Source organism: Jaculus jaculus, chromosome 19 (genome assembly GCF_020740685.1).
Source record: "Jaculus jaculus isolate mJacJac1 chromosome 19, mJacJac1.mat.Y.cur, whole genome shotgun sequence".
NCBI lineage: Eukaryota > Metazoa > Chordata > Mammalia > Rodentia > Dipodidae > Jaculus > Jaculus jaculus.
In genome coordinates, this window is record NC_059120.1 from 37,296,141 (window position 1) to 37,321,890 (window position 25,750).

General features: G+C 39.0%; 1 protein-coding gene across 1 annotated transcript in view; it reads right to left on the minus strand.

Moving 5' to 3' along the window:
- Positions 1–458: 458 nt before the first annotated feature.
- Positions 459–25,750, minus strand: part of Sycp1 (synaptonemal complex protein 1) — a 130,565-nt gene continuing 105,273 nt past the window's right edge. Inside the window, exons 28-32 of the mRNA XM_004667535.2 lie at positions 23,521–23,580; positions 12,504–12,671; positions 3,240–3,383; positions 688–777; positions 459–596 (exon numbers count right to left, since the gene is read on the minus strand). Coding sequence (XP_004667592.2) covers positions 459–596; positions 688–777; positions 3,240–3,383; positions 12,504–12,671; positions 23,521–23,580 — 600 coding nt within the window. The remainder of the gene's footprint in view (positions 597–687; positions 778–3,239; positions 3,384–12,503; positions 12,672–23,520; positions 23,581–25,750) is intronic.

Below are 25,750 nucleotides of genomic sequence, written 5' to 3' on the forward strand. Positions count from 1 at the left end.
CTATAAGCCAAAATAAATTTCCTTCCCAAAGTTGCTTCTGGTCAGGTATTTGTCCACATCCATGAGAAAGTAACTGATCACTCCTCTGAAAATTATAATTATTAGCTGTTTAGATACCCTCCACAGAATCAATGAGACACATTTATTTGTATCCAGAATATTTTAATAGTAAATAATAAATCTCAATAATGTATTTCTAGCATTCAAAGGTTAAACTTTAAAATTTGAAACCTTAATATTCAATGCAAATAAAAGGAAATAAACATAATTATCCCAGGAAGTCTCATGTAGTATGGTTACTTCACATTTAGGCCAAAACAGTAATAGCATAACCACAATTATTTCTACAAATATCCAAATCTGAATTTCCAGATAAATTTTAGCACTTTGGAAAATAATAAAAAAGTTAATGATAAATTTAATGCTATTAGATTCTATAATCATATTGTTTTATGAAATTAAGCAAATAATTTTTCTGCTTCCTTTAATTTTCTTCTTCTATCCAGTTTAGCAATTGTAGCCCAACGGTCCTCTCGTGTTTTTCTCAGAGCTCCATACTTCCGGAAAGATGCACAGGTTGACAGAGATATAGGAGTCTAAATACAAAATAAAATGCAATCATATTTTAATTGTTTTTGAAAAGAAAGCTTCTAAAACTTGTTTTCTGAAATAAAATTTTAAAACTACCTGTTTTGACGCATTGACCAAAAGATGAGATGTTGGTGGACTATCATTACTGTAAAGTTTGCTTGATAGCTCTTCATCTGAAACCAAGCTCTGACAGAAAAAATAAAATAAAATTATAATGTTGAGGCTACCATCATCACAGCAATGAAAAGAATCAAGAGTCAAATGAAGGGAAAAGGAATGTAGAGAGGAAGAGGGAGGAAAAAGAAGAAAAAATGGGTCTTTTAACACTTGAACCTGATATTTAGAAAGCAAAGTCCTTATTGCACACCTGGTACCAGCAAGCTCCAACAGACACATGAGTTTGGCTACCTGCTACAGGTCTGTGGGTTGGGGGATTATCCTTAGGCACTGCAAAGCTTAAGGTTGAAATTGATCTAAATTAAGCAATTTGCAACATAAGATTTCCTCTGTAAATTACAAGCATTGAAGTAAGTTTTCAGAGTTCTAAAATAGTTACTTCATTTAGTGTATACCAGCGTAATTGCTAAAAAGGAGAGATAAGAGTCCTTGTACATCCTGCTCTACCATCTTCCCAAGGTTAAACTCAGCACTTTTTAATATATTGCTTGTCTATTTATTTATTTAAATTTGGGGTTGTTTGGCAGTGCTGGATATCAAAGTCAAGGCGCCACTCATACACTTTATCACTGACCTTTTCTAGTCAATAAAATGCTCCTTTAAAAGATGGAAATAAAATAATTTTGAATCACTTTGAATCTCACAGCAGCTAAGAAACTGTACTAAATTTACCTTGGCTAGAAAAATAACAGGGCTTACAACACTGGAATGTTTAATTCCAAAAACCCATCGTCTTTCTAGCAATTCTTATTACATTGTTATACACCTGGACTGAAGTTTTCACTGGAAGTTAGTAAATATAATGATTTATGTGGGCTGACACCAAGCTGTTTGTATCCATTGGCTGCATGCCTTATTATGTGATCTTATAAAAGATACTTGGTGTGGCTGAGTTTCCTCAACTGTAAAGTACAAACAGCAATATTCTCTATACTTCCACAGGATTTATTGAACCATGTTATTGAATAATTTAATGAACTATGTTATGTTTAAAGTGTTTAAACTAAGCCCTAGTTCACAGTTGAATCATTAATATGTTAATCATTATCTATAAAACAAAGGGATTCTGGAATAAAGTTGTGTAGCACTTCTGGAGTAGGGACTATAAATAAAATGATTCTGAGGTAGGGAAATTGACTTCAATAAAAGGATTTTAAGATTTCAACTAGTACTCATTATTTTTCTAGGACAAATAAAACTTGAGGCTCTCAGCCAGGTATGGTGGCACACGCCTTTCTTTACTCCCAGCACTAGGGAGGCAGAGGTAGGAGGATCACCATGAGTTCAAGGCCACTCTGAGACTACATAGTGAATTCCAGGTCAGCCTGAGCTAGAGTGAGACCCTACCTCCAAAAAAAAACCGAGGCTCTCAAGCAGGAACAAAAAAAGCTCATAAACCAGGCATGGTGGCACATGTCTTTGATCCCAGCACTGGGAGGCAGAGGTAGGAGGATTGCTGTGAGTTTGAGGCCACCCTGAGAATACAGAGTGAATTTCAAGTCAGCCTGGGCTAGAGTGAGACCCTACTTTGAAAAACAAAACAAAACAAAAAAGCTCAAAAGATCTTTTAGTTATAAGTGGACATAATGAAACAAATGGCTTTAATTGGAATTTTACTACTAAGGACTTTGGGCTTATTGCTCCATTTAGTGTGAAACACTTAATCAGTGTTAAATCAAATCACTCTGAGTTTAGTTAATTTCAGCTAATTAATTTTATCATTATCATGCCTTTACAAAATATGTGTGAATGGGGAGTAAACATAATTTTAAGTTATTAGAAGTAGGGGTTTTTTGGTTTTTTTTTTTTTTTTTGGTTTTTTTGAGGTAGGGTCTCACTCTTGCTCAGGCTGACCTGGAATTCACTATGGACTCTCAGGGTGGCCTTGAACTCACGGTGATCCTTCTACCTCTGCCTCCCAAGTGCTAGGATTAAAGGCGAGCACCACCACACCCGGCTAGAAGAAGCTTTTTAAAACATTTTATTCTTATTACATTACTCCTTAAGAATGATAGATATGTTACAGTTGTTGACCAAAATTTTAATGTAAAAATTAACTAATATGTGATGTAAAATAAAAACAGTAATAAATAATATAAAAAAATAGAGGGGCCCTTGAATAACAAGATTAAGAATGGCAAGATTAAAAATAATTACCTCCACCATTATGTTATATTATATTATATCAATATAATTAAAACTCCCTAATATTTTACTGGAAAGCAAGACAATGATAAGTCATTTAATATTCCAACTGTGACATACCATGTAATTTAAAATATTATTTTCTAGAATTTAAAGGGAATTTTTTTGAACCTTAATTTCTTTCAAAAGGTGTTAAAAGAGTTTTTATTGCATTTCATTTATTTCAATGGTAAGTACTATGTACATATGCTATACATTTAAATCAACAAATAAAATAAATAACATATTAAGTTAAAATGTTAATTATTTATTTATAATATTTTTACCAATAGATCAGTAGGTTCTGAACTATCTGAATTAATGTCAAATTCAAAGATTGTTTTTCTTTTTTTATTACTTCCTTCCACAGGTATATAATTGTTTTCTCTTTGCTGTATTTTTATTTTAGTTGGTGTTTTCACAATATATTCCTAGAAGAAAACAAAAAATACGTTAAGAGCTGGATGCAGTATTATGATCTATATAGTTCACTTAGGAAGCTAAAGAAGGATAATCATGAGTTCTAGGCATCCTGAACAACACAGCCAGTTCTAGATCATACATTTCAAGATAATATAAGTCTTTAACAATAAATACCCATTTTTAGCAAATAGGTAGAAATTTTAGACATTTTTTTTTCTTTTTAAAAATATTTTTCTTTATTTATTTGAGAGAGAGACAGATAATGGGTGTGCCAAGGCCTCCAGCCACTGTAAATGAACTCCAGATGCATACGCCCCCTTGTGCATCTGGCTTACATGGGTCCTGGGGAATTGAACCTGGTTGACATAAATTTAATTTCGACATTTTACAAATATTTTTATTTATTTGATAGAGAAAGAAAGAGAGAGAATGGGCATGTCAGGTCCTCTACCCACTGCAAACAAACTCCAGATGCATGCACCACCTTGTGCATCTGGCTTATGTGGTTCCTGGGAAATTGAACCTGGGTCGTTTGGCTTTACAGGCAAGCGACTTAACCACTAAAGCCACCCCTCCAGCCCAATTCTGGTGTTTTTGACCTAAGAAATACCTTTCTTCAAAAAGGTCCAATACTAGAATGTCACTGTCTTTCCCTTTGATTTATTGCAGAAAATAACAGAAAAGTGGAGCTTCTAGAAACCTTCAGCAACTTTCTTTTTCTTGTTGTTTTTTTTTTTTGAGGCAGAGTCTTGCTCTAGCCCAGGCTAACCTGGAACTCACTATGTAGTCTCAGGATGGCCTCAAACTCATGGCGATCCTCCTACCTCTGCTTCCCAAGTGCTGGGATTAAAGGCGTGTGCCACCATACCCAGCTAACATTCTGTCTTTAATTTTTCTAACCAAATTAAAAACAAAATAAATGAACTTTGCTCTCTCCACAGAACTCCTTGTTTCTCTGTGAGAAAACATGTTTATTTTGGTTGGTTAAGTAATTCATATCAGTCAACATTTAGCATTCCATATCCTATAATATGGATTTTATCATTTAAAAAAGTATCGTTAAAAGGGTTAGTGATAGGGCTGGAGAGATGGCTTAGCGGTTAAGCGCTTGCCTATGATGCCTAAGGACCCCGGTTCGAGGCTCGGTTCCCCAGGTCCCACGTTAGCCAGATGCACAAGGGGGCGCACGCGTCTGGAGTTCGTTTGCAGAGGCTGGAAGCCCTGGCGCGCCCATTCTCTCTGTCTCCCTCTATCTGTCTTTCTCTCTGTGTCTGTCGCTCTCAAATAAATAAAAAAAAAAATTAAAAAAAAAAAAGGGTTAGTGATATCAGCAAAAATGGAAGATTAGAGAGTTCTAAAAACTTCCTTTATTTGTGAAAGCAATAATAGTGGTTAAAAAATGGTCAGAGCGAGGTGTGGTGGTGCACGCCTTTAATCCCAGTACTAGGGAGGCAGAGGTAGAAGGATCACCATGAGTTCAAGGCTACCCTGAGACTACATACTAAATGCCAGATCAGCCTGGACTACAGTAAAACCGTACCTAAAAAAAAAAAAAAAAACTATTTTCCTCCTGGCTTGCCCTCATAGTGATAGAATGTGCTATGGGAGCTGCTGGGAGACAATCTCACCAACAACATGAATGAGCAGGGTTCCCTGCAAGCCCCATGGTATCAACTAGCCAGGCAAGAAGTACACACTTGTGTGATGGTGGCACACAGCCTTTATGGATAACCAACTACTCCCTGGATATGAGGCCCATTTTGTGGAGAAAGAACTAATATCTTATACTGTGAACCAAGTTAAAATCTCATGAACAGGAAACTCAAGAGTCCAGAGAGAAGCCCCCACTGCTCTCTGGATAAGTACAGTGCGCACACATACCAAAAAGTCTCTCAAATACCTACCTATCCCCTTTAATCCAAGCTGTTCTCACTCTTGAAGAATTTGTTTTAGTTTACAGATGGCAGAGAAAACTGAGATTCAAGACTCATCAACACAACAAGAAAAGATAGACAACTGCCTACCACAAGATGTGCCACCTCTACCATATCTGCCAGAGCCCAGGAGAAACTGCAACACTAGGAATACTGCTTTCACTGATGGCCTGACAACCAGTTCCAGGGTGATGGTGATAGACACTGTGGTTGATCAAAACCTATCAAAGCAAATATCCAGAGGCTACAGAGAACTCAACACTAAATCAGACTGCTTATATAGGCTTGGCATGGCTCTAGAAACCCTACTGAAGAGAAGGTGGAAAGATTATAAGAGCCACAAGTAGGCAGAAATACCCTGAGATACTATTATTCATTCCCTGCTCCCCCTCCCACCAACAGAGACTGACTGAAGCCTTCACAACCCCACAGTGAATACCAATAACCACACTAAAGAGGGCCTCTAGGGAAATAAGAACAGGGATGAGGGGACAGAAGAGTATATAACCTTTTATAAAAATAAAATAAAATGGTCAGAATCTATTTTCTCAGTACTCGATAAATAACCTAGAAAGCATTTATCCCTCATTACTGTGTCTTTCTGGAGCTGGGATGGTAGCTCATGCCTTTAATCCCAGCACTTGGGAGGCAGAGGTAGGAGATTCCCCATAAATTCAAGGCCACCCTAAGATTACATAGTAAATTCCAGGTCAGCCTTGGTTAAGAGTAAAACCCTACCTCAAAAAAAAAAAAAAAAAAAAAAAAAGAAAGAAAAGAAAGAAAGAAAGAATAGCACTAAACTATAGGCATAAACATGCATATTTAATGGGCAACTTGATGGGTATACAACATACCCATTTAGCCAAACAATACTAGTAGCTTCCCTCCACACCCCAAGGACATATGACCTTCTCAGCCATAGGCTTTAGACTACCTTTTCAGAGTCCAGACAAAAATAAATTCATTTCTATACAGTAGGCCTCAGATCCAATCAGTGAAAAGTTGATTATACCCATCTTACAGAGTCCCCTGCTGGATAAGATAGCTAAAGACTTTTCTCCCTTAATAGGCTACTTAGCACCCTCCAGCACTGTGAGAGCTAGCCAATAGGGAGACTTCCAGCTCAGTTCTAGCTTGATTACTCAGTGTCTGGCAACTGAAACAAGTGGCATCTTCAACAATGAACATTAGTAATAGCCTGTGTGAGGGCGACAAAAAGTTCCAGGATAAGCTTGGGAACTACAAAGTGAAAATCTGTGTCAAAAAAGAGGGCTGGACAGATGGCTTAGTGGTTTAGGCACTTGTCTGCAAAGCCAAAGGAACCAGGTTCAATTCCCCAGGACCCATGTAAGCCAGATGCACCTGGAATTTGTTTGCAGTAGCTGGAAACCCTGGCACACACATTTTCTCTCTCTCTCTCTCAAATAAATAAATATAAATAAAAGAGAGAAAGCAGTACTAAGACAAACAAAGTAAGGAAGAAAAGGAGAGAGGGAAAGGAAGGAAAAGAGGGAAGAAAGGCCAGACGTGGTGGCACACGCCTTTAATCCCAGCACTAGGGAGGCAGAGGTAGGAGGATTATGGTGAGTTCAAGGCCACCCTGAGACTACATAGTGAATTCCAGGTCAGCCTGGGCTAGAGTGAGACCCTACCTTGAAAAACCAAAAAAAAAAAAAAAAAAAAAAAGAGGGAAGAAATGAGTAAAGTAAGGAAGAAATGGAGGGAAAATAGACTGAGCAGATATTAAAAATAAGATTAAGGGTTGAAGAGATGGCTTATCAGGTAAGCACTTGCCTGTGAAGCCTAAGGACCTCAGTTCAAGGCTCGATTCCCTAGTACCCACACAAGCCAGATGAGCAATGTGTTCTCTCTCTCTCTCTCTCTCTCTCTCTGCCTCTTTCTCTGTCTGTCACTCTCAAATAAATAAATAAACAAATAAAAAATTTAAAGACAAGATTGAGGTATTATTGTATTTAGATAGCAATAAACAAAAATAAACACTCATGATCACAACCTTCATGTATCTAGCATACTAAGCCTCTGACGAATCTTTGGTATAGAGGAGGAAACTAAAATATATAGATTAAACAGATAGAAAACCTTTTCAATGAAGTAACAGAAAATTTCCCAAATCTAAGAAAAGAAATAGAGATGCAAGTACAAGAGGCATTTAGAATTCCAAATAGACATGACCAGAGAAAGTCTTCAAAACACATTATAGTTACAATGTCAAATGTGTAGCACAAATAATATTGAAAGCTTCATGAGGAAAGTCCCAAGTTATTTAGAAAGGTAAACCTATCAGAATAACAACAGACCTTAAAGCAGAAACTTTAAAAGCACGTACTGCTAAATGAAACTTCCATATCACCCCATCCAAAGCTCAAGGAACATTGTGGAAGAAGGGACAGAAAAAAAAAAATTTAAGAGTCAGAGGATGGAGGAGAGGAGTGCTATGGAACAATGTCTTCCGAACATGACATGGTTATAGCACTCATGACCTCATAGTAGCAGGTGTTAGCTGCACCAAGACCTATAGAAGCTGGGCCCATCAATATTCCAACATGGATGATGGAGGAGCACATGAGGTCCCTACCCTCTCCTGAGAAGTTCTTAGCAGTTAATGGTTGCTAGGAAAGGTAAAGACTTTTTTTTTGCAGTAATAGCCACTAGTAAATTATACATGCTCCAGTAAATAAACTCTACCCATTCTCATGTGATCTACCTTAATCAATCTCAGTGGATCACTAAAACGCACACACACAAAGACATATGCGTAGAAGGGGGACTAGCTGGGAAGTGGAAGGAATTCAATAGGAGTGGGGGATGATGGGAGATGAATATGATCAAAATGCATTAAGTACAGGTATAAAAATTATCACTAACAAAAATAAATTTTAAAAAATAAAAAGCAATAAAATGCTTGGACATGAACTGATGGTCTATTACAAGCCCTGAAACAAAAATGAAAATGGCTAACAGTAATGGATACAAATTACAGATTACTACAAAAACTACTGAATTTTTGTTAAGAACAAGCAGCAGGTTTACAAGATCTCTTAGCTTTCCCTAGTATCATCTCTGAACTCTAGACCTACATTACCCTTAAAGATTCCACATTTATGGCATACTCTGGAAACACTAACCAAGATTACTATACCCACTAAAGTTGGAAAGAAAAGGGGAGTTGAAGAAGACTAGGGGAGACAAAAAGGTATGGGGAGGAGATTATGATCAAAATGCATTTTGTACACACATAAAAAGTGTCAATAAAAAGTTTAAAAATGAAAATTAGGAAAAACCTCAAATATTCAGTAAACTAATAAGCCTCTAAGATGAATAAGAGAAATTATTGCATAACTTCCCACAATAATCTTAAATGTAAATAGTGTTAACTCTCTCATTAAAAGACATGGACTTGAACAGATTAAAAATCAAGATGTTTGCTTTCTGAAAGAAATTCACCTCACTGAAAAACACATGGGCTAAAGTCAATGGATGGAAAATGATATTCCAAATAAATGGTATCTGAAAACAGGTAAAAGTTGTTACAGTCGTATGTGATGAAGAATTCAAGCTAAATTTATAAGGGATAATTACTGAATATTAGTAAGAGGAACAATACATCAAGAAGATAAAATGATTATAAATACATATGCACCAAATAGTGAATTCCCTTTCATAAAACCAACACTACAAAGTGACAGACAGATTTGATATAATAACAGTGGATGATTTTAATACATCACTATCATTAACAGAAAGATCAACCAGACCCCCCCCAAAAAAAAAAATGACAAGGAAACTTCTGGGTTAAACTAGATTAAGTAAACTTAATAGACGTCCAAAGAATATTTCATCCAGCAGCTACGGAACACAAATTCTCAGCAACTCATGGAAATATGTCCAAATTTTATCTAATTTTAGGGAATAAAGCCAATAGTATAAGTTTTTTTTTTAAGTAGAATAATCTTGGGGCTGGAGAAATGGCTTAGTGGTTAAGCACTTGCCTATGAAGCCTAAGGACCCTGATTCGAAGCTCGATTCCCCAGGACCCATGTTAGCCAGATGAACAAGGGAGCGCACATGTCTGGAGTTTGTTTGCAGTGGCTGGAGGCCCTGGCGTGCTCATTCTTTCTTTCTCTCTCCCCCCCCCCCCTGCCTCTTTCTCTCTCTGTCACTCGCAAACAAATAAATAAAAATGAACATAAAAACTTTTTTTTAAAAAGCACTTGCATTTCAAGCATGAGGACTAGAGTTCAGGTTCCCAGAACCCACATAAAGCCAGATATGGTAGCACACATTTCTAACCCAGTGCTCCTATGGTGAAATGGAAGAGAGAGACAAGAGAATCTCCAGAAGCTCACAGGCCAACTAACCTGGTATATGTAGCAGTGAACAATGAGAGTTCCTGCCTCAGAATAAGGTAGAAGGCAAGAGCTAACAGCCCAAATGGTCCTCTGACCTCCACACGCATGTTGGGGCATATGCATGCCCATATACACACACAGAAATAATTTCTGGCTGGGAATGTGGCCAGAGTTAGTAGAGTGCTTGCCTAGCATGCATAAAGCCCTGGGTACATGTACCACATAAAACTAGTCATCATGTCTGTGATAGTTTGAATATGAAGTGTCCCCCATAACCTTATATGCTCATGATTCAGCCTCATACTTAATCCACATCTGGCAGCAATTTAGGAGGTAGAGGCTTGCTGGAGGAGGTCTGTTGAAGCCACCTCAAGTCAACCCCACTGTAAGACTAAGCACACTTTTGCTACTACCTTCCAGCTGCTAATATGGCATGATTTGTTGCCCAGCCTCTCTCTGCTTGTGCCATACTTGCTCTGCTATGATGAAAATTCTGGTCTAGTGTTTTGTCCCAACAAGAAGGTAACTGTACAGAAACAGATTCAGGTCATGTCAAACACTACTGTGCCATATGATGGACACTTCTGGAAGAAAATCTCAGCCAGTTCATGTTCAGATGATCCTCAGTCAATCCAACTCCATCTAACTGGCTTCCCTCAAATGCTCCCCAAGGCCTAGAAGTCCACAAGAAGGGAACCCTGAAAGTGACCAGTTTCCTGTGCGCTCACTTCTCATTAACTCCTTACTTTTTTTTTCTCTCTAACATTTTCTTCCAAAACTATCTTCCTGCACTCCATCAATACACTTTCGGTATCCTTTAGAATAGTTCCCTTCTCTGGGAGAGACACCCTAACTGCCATATTTCTATACCACTGTTCAGACTGAAGTAGTTCAAGATCTGATGCTACCACCCCCTGTCCTCTAACAACAGTTAGAGTGTCTTCTCATAAGAAAGGGGAATGAGAGGGGGGTACAGTTAGGGTGACTGGACCCCTTAAAAATAAGAAAAAGGCAGAAAAGTCTGTACTCGCTAGAAATCAAAGATGATCTGACTTCTTATCTCTTGCCTAGTTTGCTAGACCCATTTTTCCACAGGACAAAAAAAAAAAAAAAAAAAAAAACCAGGACCCCTCCTGGGAGGGAGGTCTTTCATAAGATTTAAATATTGTGGCTGATGAAGTTCAGCTCCCAGAGCTTGGTATCAGGGCTAGCCTATTCCTGAGACAGCACCTAGCCCTAACCAATCAGCTGTCCCTCTGGTTCACCTGCAATAAAAAACAGCCACAACTGTAAGGTTATGAATATAAATACCTTTGAAAGAGGAAGGCAGGCTCTCTGACTATGCTTCACAGGCAAGTGCCTTAACTGCTAAGCCATCTCTCCAACCCCTTCACAAGTTTATAAGCACACTTTTGGAGTTCTTTACTCATTTTTCTATAGTGAAAAGTTTATCAGTCTGTCTCTGCTTCTTTAAGCTGAAGTCTTAAGCCTTTCAGTTATATACCAAGACCTAATACAGCAAGATCATTCAGTAGTCTGAGGAACCTTCATACAGATTTGTTTTAAAAGGTGGAAGAAGCCAGGGGTGGTGACACATGCCTTTAATCCCAGCACTCGGGAAGCAGAGAGATAGGAGGATCACCATGACTTTGAGGGCACCCTGAAAATACAGAGTGAATTCCAGGTCAGCCTGTGCTACAGTGAGACACTACCTTGAAAAAGAAAGAAAGAAAGAAAGAAAGAAAGAAAGAAAGAAAGAAAGAAAGGAGGGAGGGAGGGAGGGAGGGAGGGAGGGAGGGAGGGAGGGAGGGAGGGAGGGAGGGAGGGAGGGAGGGAGGGAGGGAGGGAGGGAGGGAGGGAGGGAGGGAGGGAGGGGGGGGGGGAGGGAGGGGGGGGGGTGGGGGGGGGAAGGAGGGGGGGGGGGGGAGGGGGGAGGGAGGGAGGGGGGGAGGGAAGGAGGGGGGAGAGAGGGGGAGGGAGGGGGGAGGGAGGGGGAGGGAGGGGGGAGGGAGGGGGGGAGGGAGGGGGGAAAAGAAAGAAAAGAAAAAGTGGAAGAAAACAAGCCATATATCAACAAAAACTTTTCTCCTTCCTAAGTATTTTAAGGAAATAATTTCTTCATTTGTTTCTGAAAGGCTTAAGACTTCAACTTAAAGGAGCAGAGACAAACTGATAAACTTTTCACTATAGAAAAACGAGGAAAGAACTCCAAAAGTGTGCATAAATTCAACTCTCCAGATCCCACATAAGCCAGATGCACACACAGTGACACAAGCACACAGGGTTGCACACATATGTGGGATACTGGCACTTTCTTCAGTTTCATTTTCCAGTTGATGATCCCAGAGCAAAAGAAAAAGTTCTACTTTTTTTTTTTTTTTTTTGAGGTACGGTCTCACTCTAGCCCAGGCTGACCTGGAATTCACTATGGAGTCTCAGGGTGGCCTAGAACTCACCGCAATCCTCCTACCTCTGCCTCCCAAGTGCTGGAATTAAAGGCATACGCCTGGCTAAAAGTTCTACTTTTATCCTGATAAATATACATGATATTATCCAACTTACGTATGCAAGGAGGCACATGCATCTGGTGTACCTATTACCATCCATCTCACTCTCTCTCTTCTCCTTGCAAATTAATAAAAGTATTTTTTAAAAAACAGTTTACCCATATCAGAGGCTTTGCTTTGGTAAATGACCACACAAAAAATTAACTCCACAATAAACTATTTTATAAATGTGTATGTATGAAATTAAATATATTGTGATACCAGAACCTTTTTATTAAAAAGAAACTATTACTATCTTAGAAATTTTAGCAACCAACCTTTGCTACTGTTGTAGATAAAAAACTTCTTGTAGATGCCAACTGATAGTCTCTATTTTCTTTGGCTTTGCCATTGTCAGCTGATGAGAAATTTTGTGAAGAAGCTACCTTAGAATCAAATTCCCAACAAGCAGTTTCAGGTGTGTCTGGTAAACATGTCTGTATTTTCTGCATTGAACAAAAGTTATTAAAAACATCATTAATTTTTTGGTTGCTATTGTTTGAGATAGGGTTTCATTATGGCAGCCCTAAGCTACTCTCAAATTCCAAATTCAGGTTTCCAAGTGCCAGTCTTACATCATGCTTCTTTCCCAAATGGTGTTTCTATTACTTATTTAATTAATAAGGTACAGCAATTACTAGAAACAATACTAAAACAAACCAGAATTTACACCCAAATTTATTGTTGGTAAGTGTGAAGCTTATCCTTTTTGTCACTTTACCTGCCCACTCAATATTAATGTGGGGGTTGGAAAGATGGCTCAATGGTTAAGGCACTTGCCTGCAAAGCCTAACGTCCTGGGTTTGATTCCTCTGTACCCACATGAAGGCAGATGCACAAAGTAGTGCATTAATCTGGAATTTGTTTGCAGCAGACACAGACCCTGGCACATCTACATATATTTTCTCTCTGCTTATAAATAAAAATATGTTTTAATTAATGTCATTACCTCTAACTGTCACAGAAGTGCTATGAAAACAAACATCTCAAATTTTTATCGACCAAAAAGTTGGTAATTCTCTTTACTAAAATATCTCTGCCTGGAAAAAGTCAATCTGCATTTCAGTCTAATACCCCGAAACCAGAAAGGAATGTATGTCCATTTTCATTCATTCTCTTGCATGTACTCTGTCTCTCTGCCCCTTCTTCTATTTTGGTCCTCCCTCCCTATCTTCTCCTCAGCCTGCTCCTATTCAGCAGCTTCATTCACCTTCAAAAAATGGAAACAATATTGTGAAAGAATTATTTAGAAACAAACTGAGAAAATGGCTATTTGCTTCATCTTTTATTTTATTTTATTTTTTTGGTGTGTGAAGAATAATAGTACATGTTGTGTATCAGAAAATGTGTGCATCCGGTGTCCACATGTGCAGAGGCCAGAGGAGGACATGAGATATCCTGTGAAATCACTTTTCTGCCTTATTTCCTTGAGACAGGGACTTTCAATGAACCTGGAACTTGTACTGTTTTTCCATTAGGCTAGGGTGGCCATGAGCCCCAGGGATCTTCCTGTCTCCACCCTCTTCAGTGCTCTGGTTCTAGCCATGTGTGATCTTGTCACATGGGTGCTAGAGATTGAACTCAGGTCCTTGTACTTACACAGTAAGTGCTTTTACACATTGAGCCATTTCCCAAACCCCTATTTGCTTCAATTCTAAGAATTAAACACATTTCAAATTTAGTCTAGATACTTACACATTATTTCAACTTGATTATTTCCTCAATTCTTTTTCTATCTACCTTTGTATATAGCTTTCATTAATAATTAACATAGTGTTCTACTGAAAAAAAATTTCATTGCTGGGATCAAACAACCTAGGGCTTTGCACAGGCTAGGCAAGTGCTCTTATGACTGACCTCAAGTTCTCAAAAGGTAGTAACATTAATTACTTTAGTGGAAACTTACATGAAAACTATGTTAACCACTTTCTATCTTACCTCTACCTTTGGATCACCATTATCTCCATGAATACAATCACTCACTTGAAAGAATGAAGACATAAACGAACACACACACGACAGCTATGTATTTGAATTTAATGTAAGTTTAAATTGGGGGAATAGTAACAAGTTCAAGATTAAGAAATGAGTCCATGTACTATTAAAAAACATTAAAGAAAGAACCATGTAACATGCTCTTCTCCTGGATCTTTTTCTATTTTTCCAGATAATTTTAAGTACATTGCCAGACATATTCAAGCCAAATTGTATCCATTTACATAATCAAGATACTAACTGAGGTGGTTCACAGCTTTATTTCCTCATTCTAGAAATCTGTCACTTCATTACCATTTTTCCAGCAGGTATGAATTCTAGCAACATTTTTCTTTTACCTTTTTTGATTTTTTTTGAAAGATCTGAAAAAAAAGCCTATTTTTTTCTGCTCACGTAGAACCTCCAAAAATGTAATTTTTCATGGACTAATGTTCTCCCAACAGGACTTAGATTGGCATTTTTAAAGTCCCTGCACTCCCACCTTGTGGCCATGTCAGGGAATTAACATTTAATAAAAGGACACACACACACACACACACACACACACACCCTACAGAATAATGGAAATAATCATGGAAAAATATGTTTCCATAAGCATTACTATTTTGTGAAGGTTATATTTCTTATTTTGAAGATTATATTTACAATATGTACATATACAGAATATACAGTTTTCTCTGTTGTATTTAAACTATGCCAAACATTATTTTTTTTTAATATTTTTTTTTTGTTCATTTATTTATTTATTTATTTGAGAGCGACAGACACAGAGAAAAAGAAAGATAGAGGGAGACAGAGAGAATGGGCGCGCCAGGGCTTTCCAGCCTCTGCAAACGAACTCCAGACGCGTGCGCCCCCTTGTGCATCTGGCTAACGTGGGACCTGGGGAACCGAGCCTCAAACCGGGGTCCTTAGGCTTCACAGGCAAGTGCTTAACCGCTAAGCCATCTCTCCAGCCCCAAACATTATTTTTAATGCTTCATAAATATCATTCCAAGCCTCAAAACTTTAAATTATATTATAATCCCTTTATATCAGGAAACTGAGGCATAAAGAATTTAAGTAATTTAGCCGGGCGTGGTGGAGCACGCCTTTAATCCCAGCACTCGGGAGGCAGAGGTAGGAGGATCATCATGAGTTCAAGGCCACCCTGAGATGACAGAGTTAATTCCAGGTCAGCCTGGACCATAATGAGACCCTACCTTGAAAAAAAAAACAATTTAAGTAACTTACCCCAAATAAGAAACATTTGATGAATTTAGTGTTTCTTACATATTAGATTTGTGGTATTTCAGCAGTATTAGGCAGAAGTAGGAGGATCGCCATGAGTTCGAGGCCACCCTGAGACTACGTAGTAAATTCCAGGTCAGCCTGAGCCAGAGTGAGACCCTACCTCGAAAAACCAAAAAAAAAAAAAAAAAAAAAGAATATATCAGAAAGATCATTCATCCTGACTGTGGTGGTTTGATTCAGGTGTCCCCCATAAACTTAGGTATTCTGAATGCTAGGTTCCCAGCTGATGGATATTTGGGAATTAATGCCTCCTGGAGGGAGTGTATTGTTGGGGGCAGGCTTAAGGGCTTTATAGCTAGTATCCCCATGCCAGTGTTTGGCACACCCTCCTGTTGCTGTGGTCCATCTTATGTTGGCCAGAGGTTAATGTCCACCCTCTGCTCATGCCATCGTTTTCCCCCTGCCATCGTGAAGCTTCCCCTTGAGCCTGTAAGCCAAAATAAATCTCTTTTTCCCAGAAGTTGGTTGGGTGATTTCTACCAGCAATGCGAACCGGACTGCAACAGTAAAGTGGTACCAGGAGTGGGGTTGCTGCTAGACACCTGACTGTGTGGCTTCGGCCTTTTGGAGCTGATTTTCAAGAGGAATGTGGAAGGACTTGAAACCTTGGCCTAAGAGATGCCTTGCAGTGCTGTAAGTACAGCTTGATGGACTGTTCTGGTCAGAGCTGAAAGACCTGAGTGCAATAAGAACTATGGACTGTGAGGTTTGGCTCATGAGGATGAGAAAGAGCTTTGCCTGGACTGGGCTAGCAGTTTGTGTGAGAAGCTTGCTCTTATGCCCGTGTCCTGAGAAGTTGTGCAGGGTTGCTTTGCATAGAAATGAACTGGTGTGTGCAGAGGGATATGGCACAGAAAGAAAAATCTTTGGGTGAACTGGTACCCATTCAGCTGCAACTGAAAGATTACAACCTTTGAGACTGGGCTAGCTGACGTGCACTGGGGCAACAAGAAGAATGTAGACTCTTTTGAAAGGGCCTGAGTGCTCAAGGAGTGTCCTGTTCTTCAAAGTCTGCTTTATTCCCCCCTGGATTAACAAATTGGCACCTACCTGGTATCGTGGAGTATAAAATGCTGGAAAGAGAGTCATTGAGTTTGCAACACGGTCTTCTGTTTTGGAAATGGCCATGGGCAGTGTGAAGCGGGTTTGCTGGTTGCCTGCATAGAGACCCCATGGGGCCATGAAGATGAACCATGGCTTACAGTGGAGACCCAGTGGAGATGCCGGGACCATGAGATGGCTGCCAAGGAGAGTTGCTGGCCCCGATGAAGTTTTCCAGGACTGTGAGTAGCCTAGCTGGAGGGGCGGAATTGGAATGCCAGAGACTTGTTGCTGGTTAGAATTATCGGACTTGAAGATTTGTCACTGGCTAGAGTTGCTGGACTTGAAGCTACAGAGCTTGATGTTTGCCCTGGTTGTTTTAAATCTTGTATTGGTTGAATGTTTCTTTGCTTTGCCCAATGCTATCTTTTGCAGTGTGAATATTTATTCTGTGCCATTATGGGTTTTTTGAGGTTATATTTTGGTATTATGGCTCAGTTAAAAGATCTTGAACTATGGGGATGTATGAACATCATTGGAATCGATAAAAACTATGGGGATTTTTAAAGTCAGACTGAAAGCATTGTATTTTACATCATGTATGGATATCAGTTTATGGGGGCCAAGGGTGGAATGTGGTGGTTTGATTCAGGTGTCCCCCATAAACTTAAGTGCTCTGAATGCTAGGTTCCCAGCTGATGGATATTTGGGAATTAATGCCTCCTGGAGGTAGCGTATTGTTGGGGGCGGGCTTAAGGGCTTTATAGCCAGTTTCCCCATGCCAGTGTTTGGCACACCCTCCTGTTGCTGTGGTCCATCTTATGTTGGCCAGAGGGTAATGTCCACCCTCTGCTCATGCCATCATTTTCCCCTGCCATCGTGAAGCTTCCCCTTGACCCTGTAAGCCAAAATAAATCTCTTTTTCCCAGAAGCTACTCGTGGTTGGGTGATTTCTACCAGCAATGCGAACCGGACTGCAACACCGACCAAGTAGGCTTTATCACAGAGATGCAAGGATGGTTCAACATACACAAACCGATAAGTGTAATACATTATATAAAGGGATTGAAGGACAAAAATCACATGATCATCTCACTAGACGCAGAAAAAGCATTTGACAAAATCTAAGTCAGAGACTGGGAATAGAAGGAACATATCTCAACATAATAAAGGTTGTTTATGACAAGCCTACAGCCAACATATTACTAAATGGAGAAAAACTTGAAGCTTTTCTTAGCCATAGCAATAAGGCAAGAGACACACATAAAAGGGAGACAAATTGGAAAGGAAGAGATCAAGTTATCATTATTTGTAGATGACATGATTCTATACATAAAGGACCCTAAAGACTCTACTAGCAAACTGTTAGAGTTGATAAATAACTTATAGCAATGTAGCAGGATACAAAATAAACACACAGAAATCAGTGGCCTTCCTATATGCTAACACACAGAGAATGAAACCAGAGAACCACTCTCATTCACAATTACATCAAAAAAAATAAAGTACCTTGGAATAAACCTAACCAAGGAAGTGAAGGATCTCTACAATGAAAACTTTAAAACGTTCAAGCAAGAAATTACAGAAGACAGTAGGAAATGGAAAGACATCCTTTGTTCTTGGATCAGAAGAATCAATTATTGTGAAAACAGCAATCTTACCGAAAGCAATCTACACATTTAATGCAATCCCCATCAAAATTCCAATGGCGTTCTTCACACAAACAGAAAAAACAATCCAAAAATCCATTTAGAAGCAAAAAAAAAAAAACCCTTGAATATTTAAAACAATACTGAGCAACAAAAATAAGGCTGGTAGTATCACCACACCTGATTTTAACCTATACTACACAGCCACAGTAACAAAATAGCATGGTACTGGCACAAAACCAGACACGTAGATCAATGGAACAGAATAGAAGGCCAAGATGTAAGTTTGGGTAGCTACAGCCACCTGATCTTTGTCAAAAATGCCAAAAATATTCATGGAAGAAAAGACAGCCTCTTCAGCAAATGGTACTGGGAAAACTGGATATGTATCTGTAGAAGAATGAAATAGATCCTTCTCTCTCTCCATGCACAAGAATTAAGTCCAAATGGATCAAAGACCTTAACATCAGACCTGAAACTCTGAAACTGCTAGAGGAAAATGTAGGGGAAATCCTTCAACAAGGCAAAGACTTTCTGAATATAACCCCAATTGCTCAGGTAATACAACCACAGATTAATCACTGGGACCTAATAAAATTACAAGCCTTTTGTACGGCAAGACACTGTGAATAGAGCAAAGAGGCAACCTACAGAAAGGGAGAAAAATCTTTGCCAGCTATACATCTGATAGATTAATATCTAGGATATACAAAAAACTAAAAAAATTAAAGAAGAAGAAATCAAACAAGCCAATTTAAAAATGCGCTATTGAACTAAATAGAGTTCTCAAAAGCAGAAACACAGATGGCACACAAACATCTAAAAACTTGTTCGACATCCCTACTCATCAGGGAAATGCAGATTGAACTATGTTGAGCCAGGCGTGGTGGCGCACGCCTTTAATCCCAGCACTCAGGAGACAGCAGTAGAAGGATCACTGTGAGTTCAAGGCCACCCTGAGACTCCATAGTGAATTCCAGGTCAGCTGGGGTTAGAGTGAGACCCTACCTCAAAAAATCAAGAAAAAAACAAAAAACTATGTTGAGCAGGCTTGGTGGCACACGCCTTTAATCCCAGCACTCAGGAGGCAGAGGTCGAAGGATCACCGTGAGTTCGAGGCCACCCTGAGACCACATAGTGAATTCCAGGTCAGCTCCAGTCTAGAGTAAGACCCTACCTGAACAAACAAAACAAAACAAAACAAAAACAAAAACAAAAGCACGATGTTGAGATTCCATCTCACTCCTGTCAGACTGATGACCATCATGAAAACAAATGAACATAACTGCTGGTGAGGATGTGAAATAAAGAGGAACCCTTCTACAACTGTTGGTGGGAATGCAATGTGGTCCAGCCATTATGAAAGTCAATGTGGAGGTTCCTGAGAAAGCTAAAAGTAGATCTACCATATGACCCAGCTTTAACACTCCTAGGCATATATCCTAAGGACTCATCTCATTTCCTTAGAGATACTTACTCAACCATGTTTAATGCCGCTCTTCTCATAATAGCTAGGAAATGGAACCAGCCTAGATGTTCCTCAACTGATGAATGGATAATGAAGATATGGCACATTTATACAATGGAATTCTACTCAGTAGTAAAGAAAAATGAAGTTTTGAAATTTGCAGGAAAATGAATGGATCTGGAAAGGATTATACTAAGTGAGGTAACCCAGGACCAGGAAACCAAATATTGCATGTTCTTTCTCATATGTGGATCCTAGCTACAAATAACTGGACTTCTGTGTAAGTAGGAAGAAGACTCAGTAGCATAGGCCAGAAATCTAGAAAGGAGATATGAAGGGAATAGAAAGGGAAAGGGGGGGCGGGCGGCCCTAGTAGGATGGTATTGTATATATGTAAGTAGAACAGATTAATGGGAGTGAAAAAGTCCAATTAAGGCCAGTGGAAGAGATTGCCCATTAAGCACTTCTCTTAACATTCATACCCATGTATTAATGATACTCTCACTTTTGGCTAAAGAAGCTTCTCTTTTCAGATGGCAGTGACCTTGGGATGACTCAGAAGGCACCATGGTGCTGAGAAGAAGGGACAGAGGAGTGCTCCCCACTGAAATATCTCATGCACACTTTCCATGGCTCAGAGCCCATTGCGGAAGAGGTGGCAGAAAGAATGTAAGAGCCAAAGGAAGGGTAGGACTCCTTATGATGTGCTCCTCCAGACACATGGCCTGGATACCCCTGACCTCACAGTGCCTGACACTATCTATACAAGACCATCATGATAGGAAGAAAAGATATGACATCATAATAAAAGAGAGACTGATTGAGGGGGAAGGGGATATGATAGAGAGTAGAGTTTCAAAAAGGAAAAAGCAGGGGGAGGGAAGGAATTACCATGGGATATTGTTTACAATTATGGAAGCTGTCAATAAAAATATTAAAAAGAAAAACGAAAATGTTCATCATCATCAATCATTAAGGAAATGCAAATTAAAACAACCATGAGATTCCACCTTACTCCAGTAAGGATGACAATCATTAAAAAAATGTAACAACCACAAATGTTGGTGAGAGTATGGGGAAAGAGGAACCCTCATCCTCTGTTGGTGGGAATGTAAACTTGTACAACCACTATGGAAATCAATTTGGAGATTCCTGAAAAGGATAAACACAGAGCTACCAACAGACCCCATTATTCTCTACTGGGTATTTATCCTGAATGCACCATATATCAATACAGAGACATTTGCTCAACCATGTTTATAGCTGCTCAATTCATTATCACTAAGAACTAGCATCAACCCAGATGCCCATCATTGGATGAATGGATAACGAAGTTGTGGTACATTTACACAATGGAATTCTGCTCAGCAGTAAGAAAAAACAGTGAAATTTGTAGAAAAATGGACAGACTTGGAACAGATCATACTCAGCAAACTCATAAAATCACAGAAAGACAAACGCCACATGGTGTCACTTATCTGAGTTGACTAACCTGGACCTGCTGAAGTTGCTGGCATATCTGATAGGTAACTCAAGGCCCAGACCATAGGGATTGAAAGATTTGGGGGGAAGGCAGTGAGAGGGGGGAAGCAAACCCAACATTATCCAAAATGAGCTGGTACCATAGAAACCTTTATCCTTGGAGATAGCCTAAAAGATAAAACCCTCAAAAAGAGTAAGTGGGGAGCAACAAAAAGTAAGGGTGAAGCCTAAGCTTAAAAGAAACTTTTTTTCTGGCTCTGGACTGTAATTTCCAGTACCAGAGATCGGTTGCTACCCACATTGAGCTGTTGATCTATCAGAGAGGGAGAGACCTGCGAGGTCCCCAAATCAACACAGCTTTCTGTCAAATCATTTGATTACCTGCCGATTACCTGCCCAAGGCAAAAGCTTCCACCCCATTGCTGAAGACACCATATGCATCTGACACAGAGCACAGAGAGCCCCTGGCTGGAAATCAGAAGAAAGCCAGTCCCCAGACAGCCTGTCTAGTGTTGGAAGAAAGTGCTACATGAGCTACTGGGGAAAAGTGGCCAACAACAGTCTGAACAACCAGAGGTCTAAGCTACTCAGAAGCAAATACCCTGACATGATTTAAACACCAGTACAATAGTGGCACACAGCCTCAGTGCGTAACCAATAGCTTTCTGATTTGCTAATAGATCTGCTCAGTGTAAAGGAACCAATATCTGGAATTACAAACCAAATCAGAATTCTATGGAGATAATGTTCTCCAGTATCAAGTTCTTACTAGACTTTGGCTTAAAGAGCAGTTACATACATCAAATTCTCCCTAAGTTAGTAATGCTTATCCCATTTACACTATTCTGACTTCCCTCTGTTGCAGAATCTGTTCTTCTTTTTCAGAAGGTACTGAGACTCCTACTCTTCACACTTCAGCCAAGCCACAGCTGAAACCACACAGGAATTGGACATATGAGCATGAGTGCTGCTTCCATGCTGAACCAGATAATCAGTGCTAAGGGTATAGGCGACAGACCCCAAGGATACTCTACACCTACCAAAGCAGAGAACCAGAGGCTCCTAAGAGTTCATCACTGAAATAGGCTTAAAACTCACCCACCACGACTCAGGGAATTTTGCAGAAGAGGGGTGGAAACATTGTAAGAGCCACAGGTTGAGACATCATGTCCAGAGGCATTCCCTCCCCACAAAAATAACTGACTAATGTTCCCACAACACATAAACCACAACCATATGGGGAATACCTGCAACCCTACTGAGAAGGGTCCCCAATGGAATGGGGGCAGGGATGAAGGAAAAGAGATTACCAACACATGGTATCTCCATATGAAATATGTTGTTAATAATAATAATAAAAATCATCATTAAAAAAAAACACTGAAACAAGGGCTAGAGAGATAGCTTAGCAGTTAAGGTGTTTTCCTGCAAAGCCAAAGGACCTAGATTCAATTCCCCAGGACCCACGTAAGCCAGATGTACAAGGGGCACATGCACCTGGAATTTGTTTGCAGTGGCTACAGACCCCGGTGTGTCCATTCTCTCTCTCTCTATTCTCTTCTCTGCTTGTAAATAAATAAAAATAAAAAATATTTAAAAACATGGATACAATTGAAATATAAGCTTTATAGTTTTGTTTAGTGCTGAATATAAAGGTGCAGTGCTTTGTGCATACTAGGCATGTATTTTACCACTGAACTACACCATCAGTCAAACTATGTAACTTTTAAATGAAAGTATTTTCCCTCTAATATTGGAAAGTTTTCAAGAGAGAAAAAGACATGTCTAATCCAAGATAATACTGTAATAAGAATTATAAAGACTGAAATAATCTCTAAATTTCCAAATAAAAATATTCTAAAACTTTTAGCTAGTGTCTTTGAATTAATAAATAACAAGAAACAATTCTGGGGCTGGAGAGATGGCTTAGCGGTTAAGCGCTTGCCTGTGAAGCCTATGGACCCCGGTTCGAGGCTCGGTTCCCCAGGTCCCACATTAGCCAGATGCACAAGGGGGCGCACGTGTCTGGAGTTCGTTTGCAGAGGCTGGAAGCCCTGGCGCGCCCATTCTCTCTCTCTTCCTCTATCTGTCTTTCTCTCTGTGTCTGTTGCTCTCAAATTAAAAAAAAAAAAAATTAAAAAAAAAAGAAACAATTCTGGAAATGAATTTGTGTGATATATTTTTAAATGTTATTTTTATATGCAAAAATAAAATAAATATTTTCCACTTATGAATAAAAGGAATTATTTCTAAGTAAATATTAGAAAATTTATTGGTGCTAGACATACTGTTCCGTGGCAGAGTACTGTCTTAGCATAGGCAAGGTCCTGGGTTCAATATTTAGTAGTGTTTATATAAAACTCTTACCTTATCTTTTTTATCTTTTGGAGTAGTTGTATCATCTTTTGCCACTCTTCTTAGCCTTTCCTATTAAAAATAATTAAGAAATATATATAACATTATTATTATTAAAACCTTTCCTAGTAACTTGACAAAGAAAGGCAAATCTCTCAACTTTATAAAATAATGAAAAGAAAACAAATTAGCTCATTTTTACAGAGATATGTGGTTTTATCTTTAGTTACTTTGTATCAATAAGACCTTCAGTAAATCTCAGCTTTATTATATGCAAAATGAAGTAGATGAGGAATAAGATTATAAAGGAAGAGATAGAGACAGGTAAGTCAACTACAGAGTTGCAAAGAAATTCAAAATATTGCAGATCTTTAGAATTAAACAGCTTTTCCCCTGGATATTAAAAACAAATGCATTTCAGTTGGACTTGGTGGCACACGGCTTTAATCCCAGCATTACTCAGCAGAGTTTAGAGGATCACTATAAAGAATTCTAGGTCAACCTGGACTAGAATGAGACCCTACCTCAAAAAAAAAAAAAAAGTTTTTCAGTGGAACTTTAAATAATGTGCAAACATTTAACATGAAATAGCGATGAAAGGTAAAATGCTAAGAAGCAACAATAATCACATTAATAAGTATAGGAAAATATACAAAGGACTAGGGAGATTGCTCAGTGGTCATACTCAACAGCTCAGTTCTGACCTCAAAATGAGAGATGAGTGTGTGGGGGGGGGGGGTAGGGTCTCGCTCTAGTCCAGGCTGACCTGGAATTCAGTTTGTAGTCTAAGGGTGGCCTTGAACTCATGGTGGATCCTCCTTCCTCTGCCTCCCAAGTGCTGGCTAGAATGAGAGATTTTATGGTTCAAAAAACTAAGAGCTAGAATGGCTCAAACGTAAAAGAGGTACTTGCTTGAAAAGCCTAATGGCCTGGGTTACATTCCATAGAAACCACACAAAGCCAGATCACAAATTGGCACATACGTCTGGAGTTCGTCTGCAATGGAAGGAGGCCCTGGCGGGCCTATACTCACTCTCTGTGTGTCTGCGCCTTTCTGACTCACTCTTTCTCTCTCTCTCTCTCCCTCCTCTCCCCCCTTGTCTCCCATCTCTTCTCTCTCTCCCTCTCTCTCTCTGTCTCTCTCAAGTAAGTAACATATATTTGTTTTTTAAAAAAAAACCACTAAACATGGAAAAACAGAGCATTTCCTCTAAAATCTGGAACAAGACAAAGATGCCCATACTCTCGACTCTTACTCATTGTAATGCTTAAAATCTTAGCTAAAATAATAGAAAAAGAAATAAAATGGATACAAATAGGAAAAGGAGAGTCAAATTATCCCTCTTCTCAGATCTCAATGATCTCTCTAGTACACTCTCAGTTCTGATACTTTCAGCAAAGTAGCAAGATACAAAATCAGTAGCTAGCCAGATTTATGACTCAGTAGCTAGGAGGAGAATTACTGTGAGTTCAAGGTCAACCTGAGCTTGATTGAGACCCTACCTCAAAAACAAAACAAAAAAAAAATTAATACCTTTACTACTTGCCAATAATGAATTTGCCAAAAATGAAATGAAGAAAACATATCCTATTTACTATAGCCACAAAAATAATAAAAATACCTAGGAATAAACTTAACTAAGGTGAAAGACCTCTCCAATTAAAAACTTTAAGATACCAAAGGAAGAAATTAAAGACCCCAGAAAATGAATATTTCCATGTTCATAGATTGACAGAATAGTATGAAAATGACTGTATTACCAAAAATGGTTTATAAAATCAATGTAATTCCTATCAAAATTATAATGAGATTCTTTATAGAACTATAAAAATCCTAAAATTCAGGCTGGAGAGATGATTCAGCAACTAAAAGCACTTGCTTGCTAAATCTGTCAGTCAGGGTTCAATTCCTAAGTACCCATGTAAAGCCAAGGACACAAAGGGGAACATGCATCTAGAGTACCATTTACAGTGTGGCAAGAGACCTTTCCATGCCCAATCTCTCTCTCTCTCCCTCCCTCCCTCCCCCTCCCTCTCCCTCCCTCCCTCTCTCTCTCTCTCTCTCTCTCTCTCTCTCTCTCTCTCTCTCCTTGCCATATATATATATATATATGTATATATGTATATATATATGTATATATATATATGTATACATACATGCATGTATGTATGTATGTATGTATATACAATCCTAAAATTCATACAGAAACACAAAAGATCCCAAGTGGCCAAAGCAACCCAA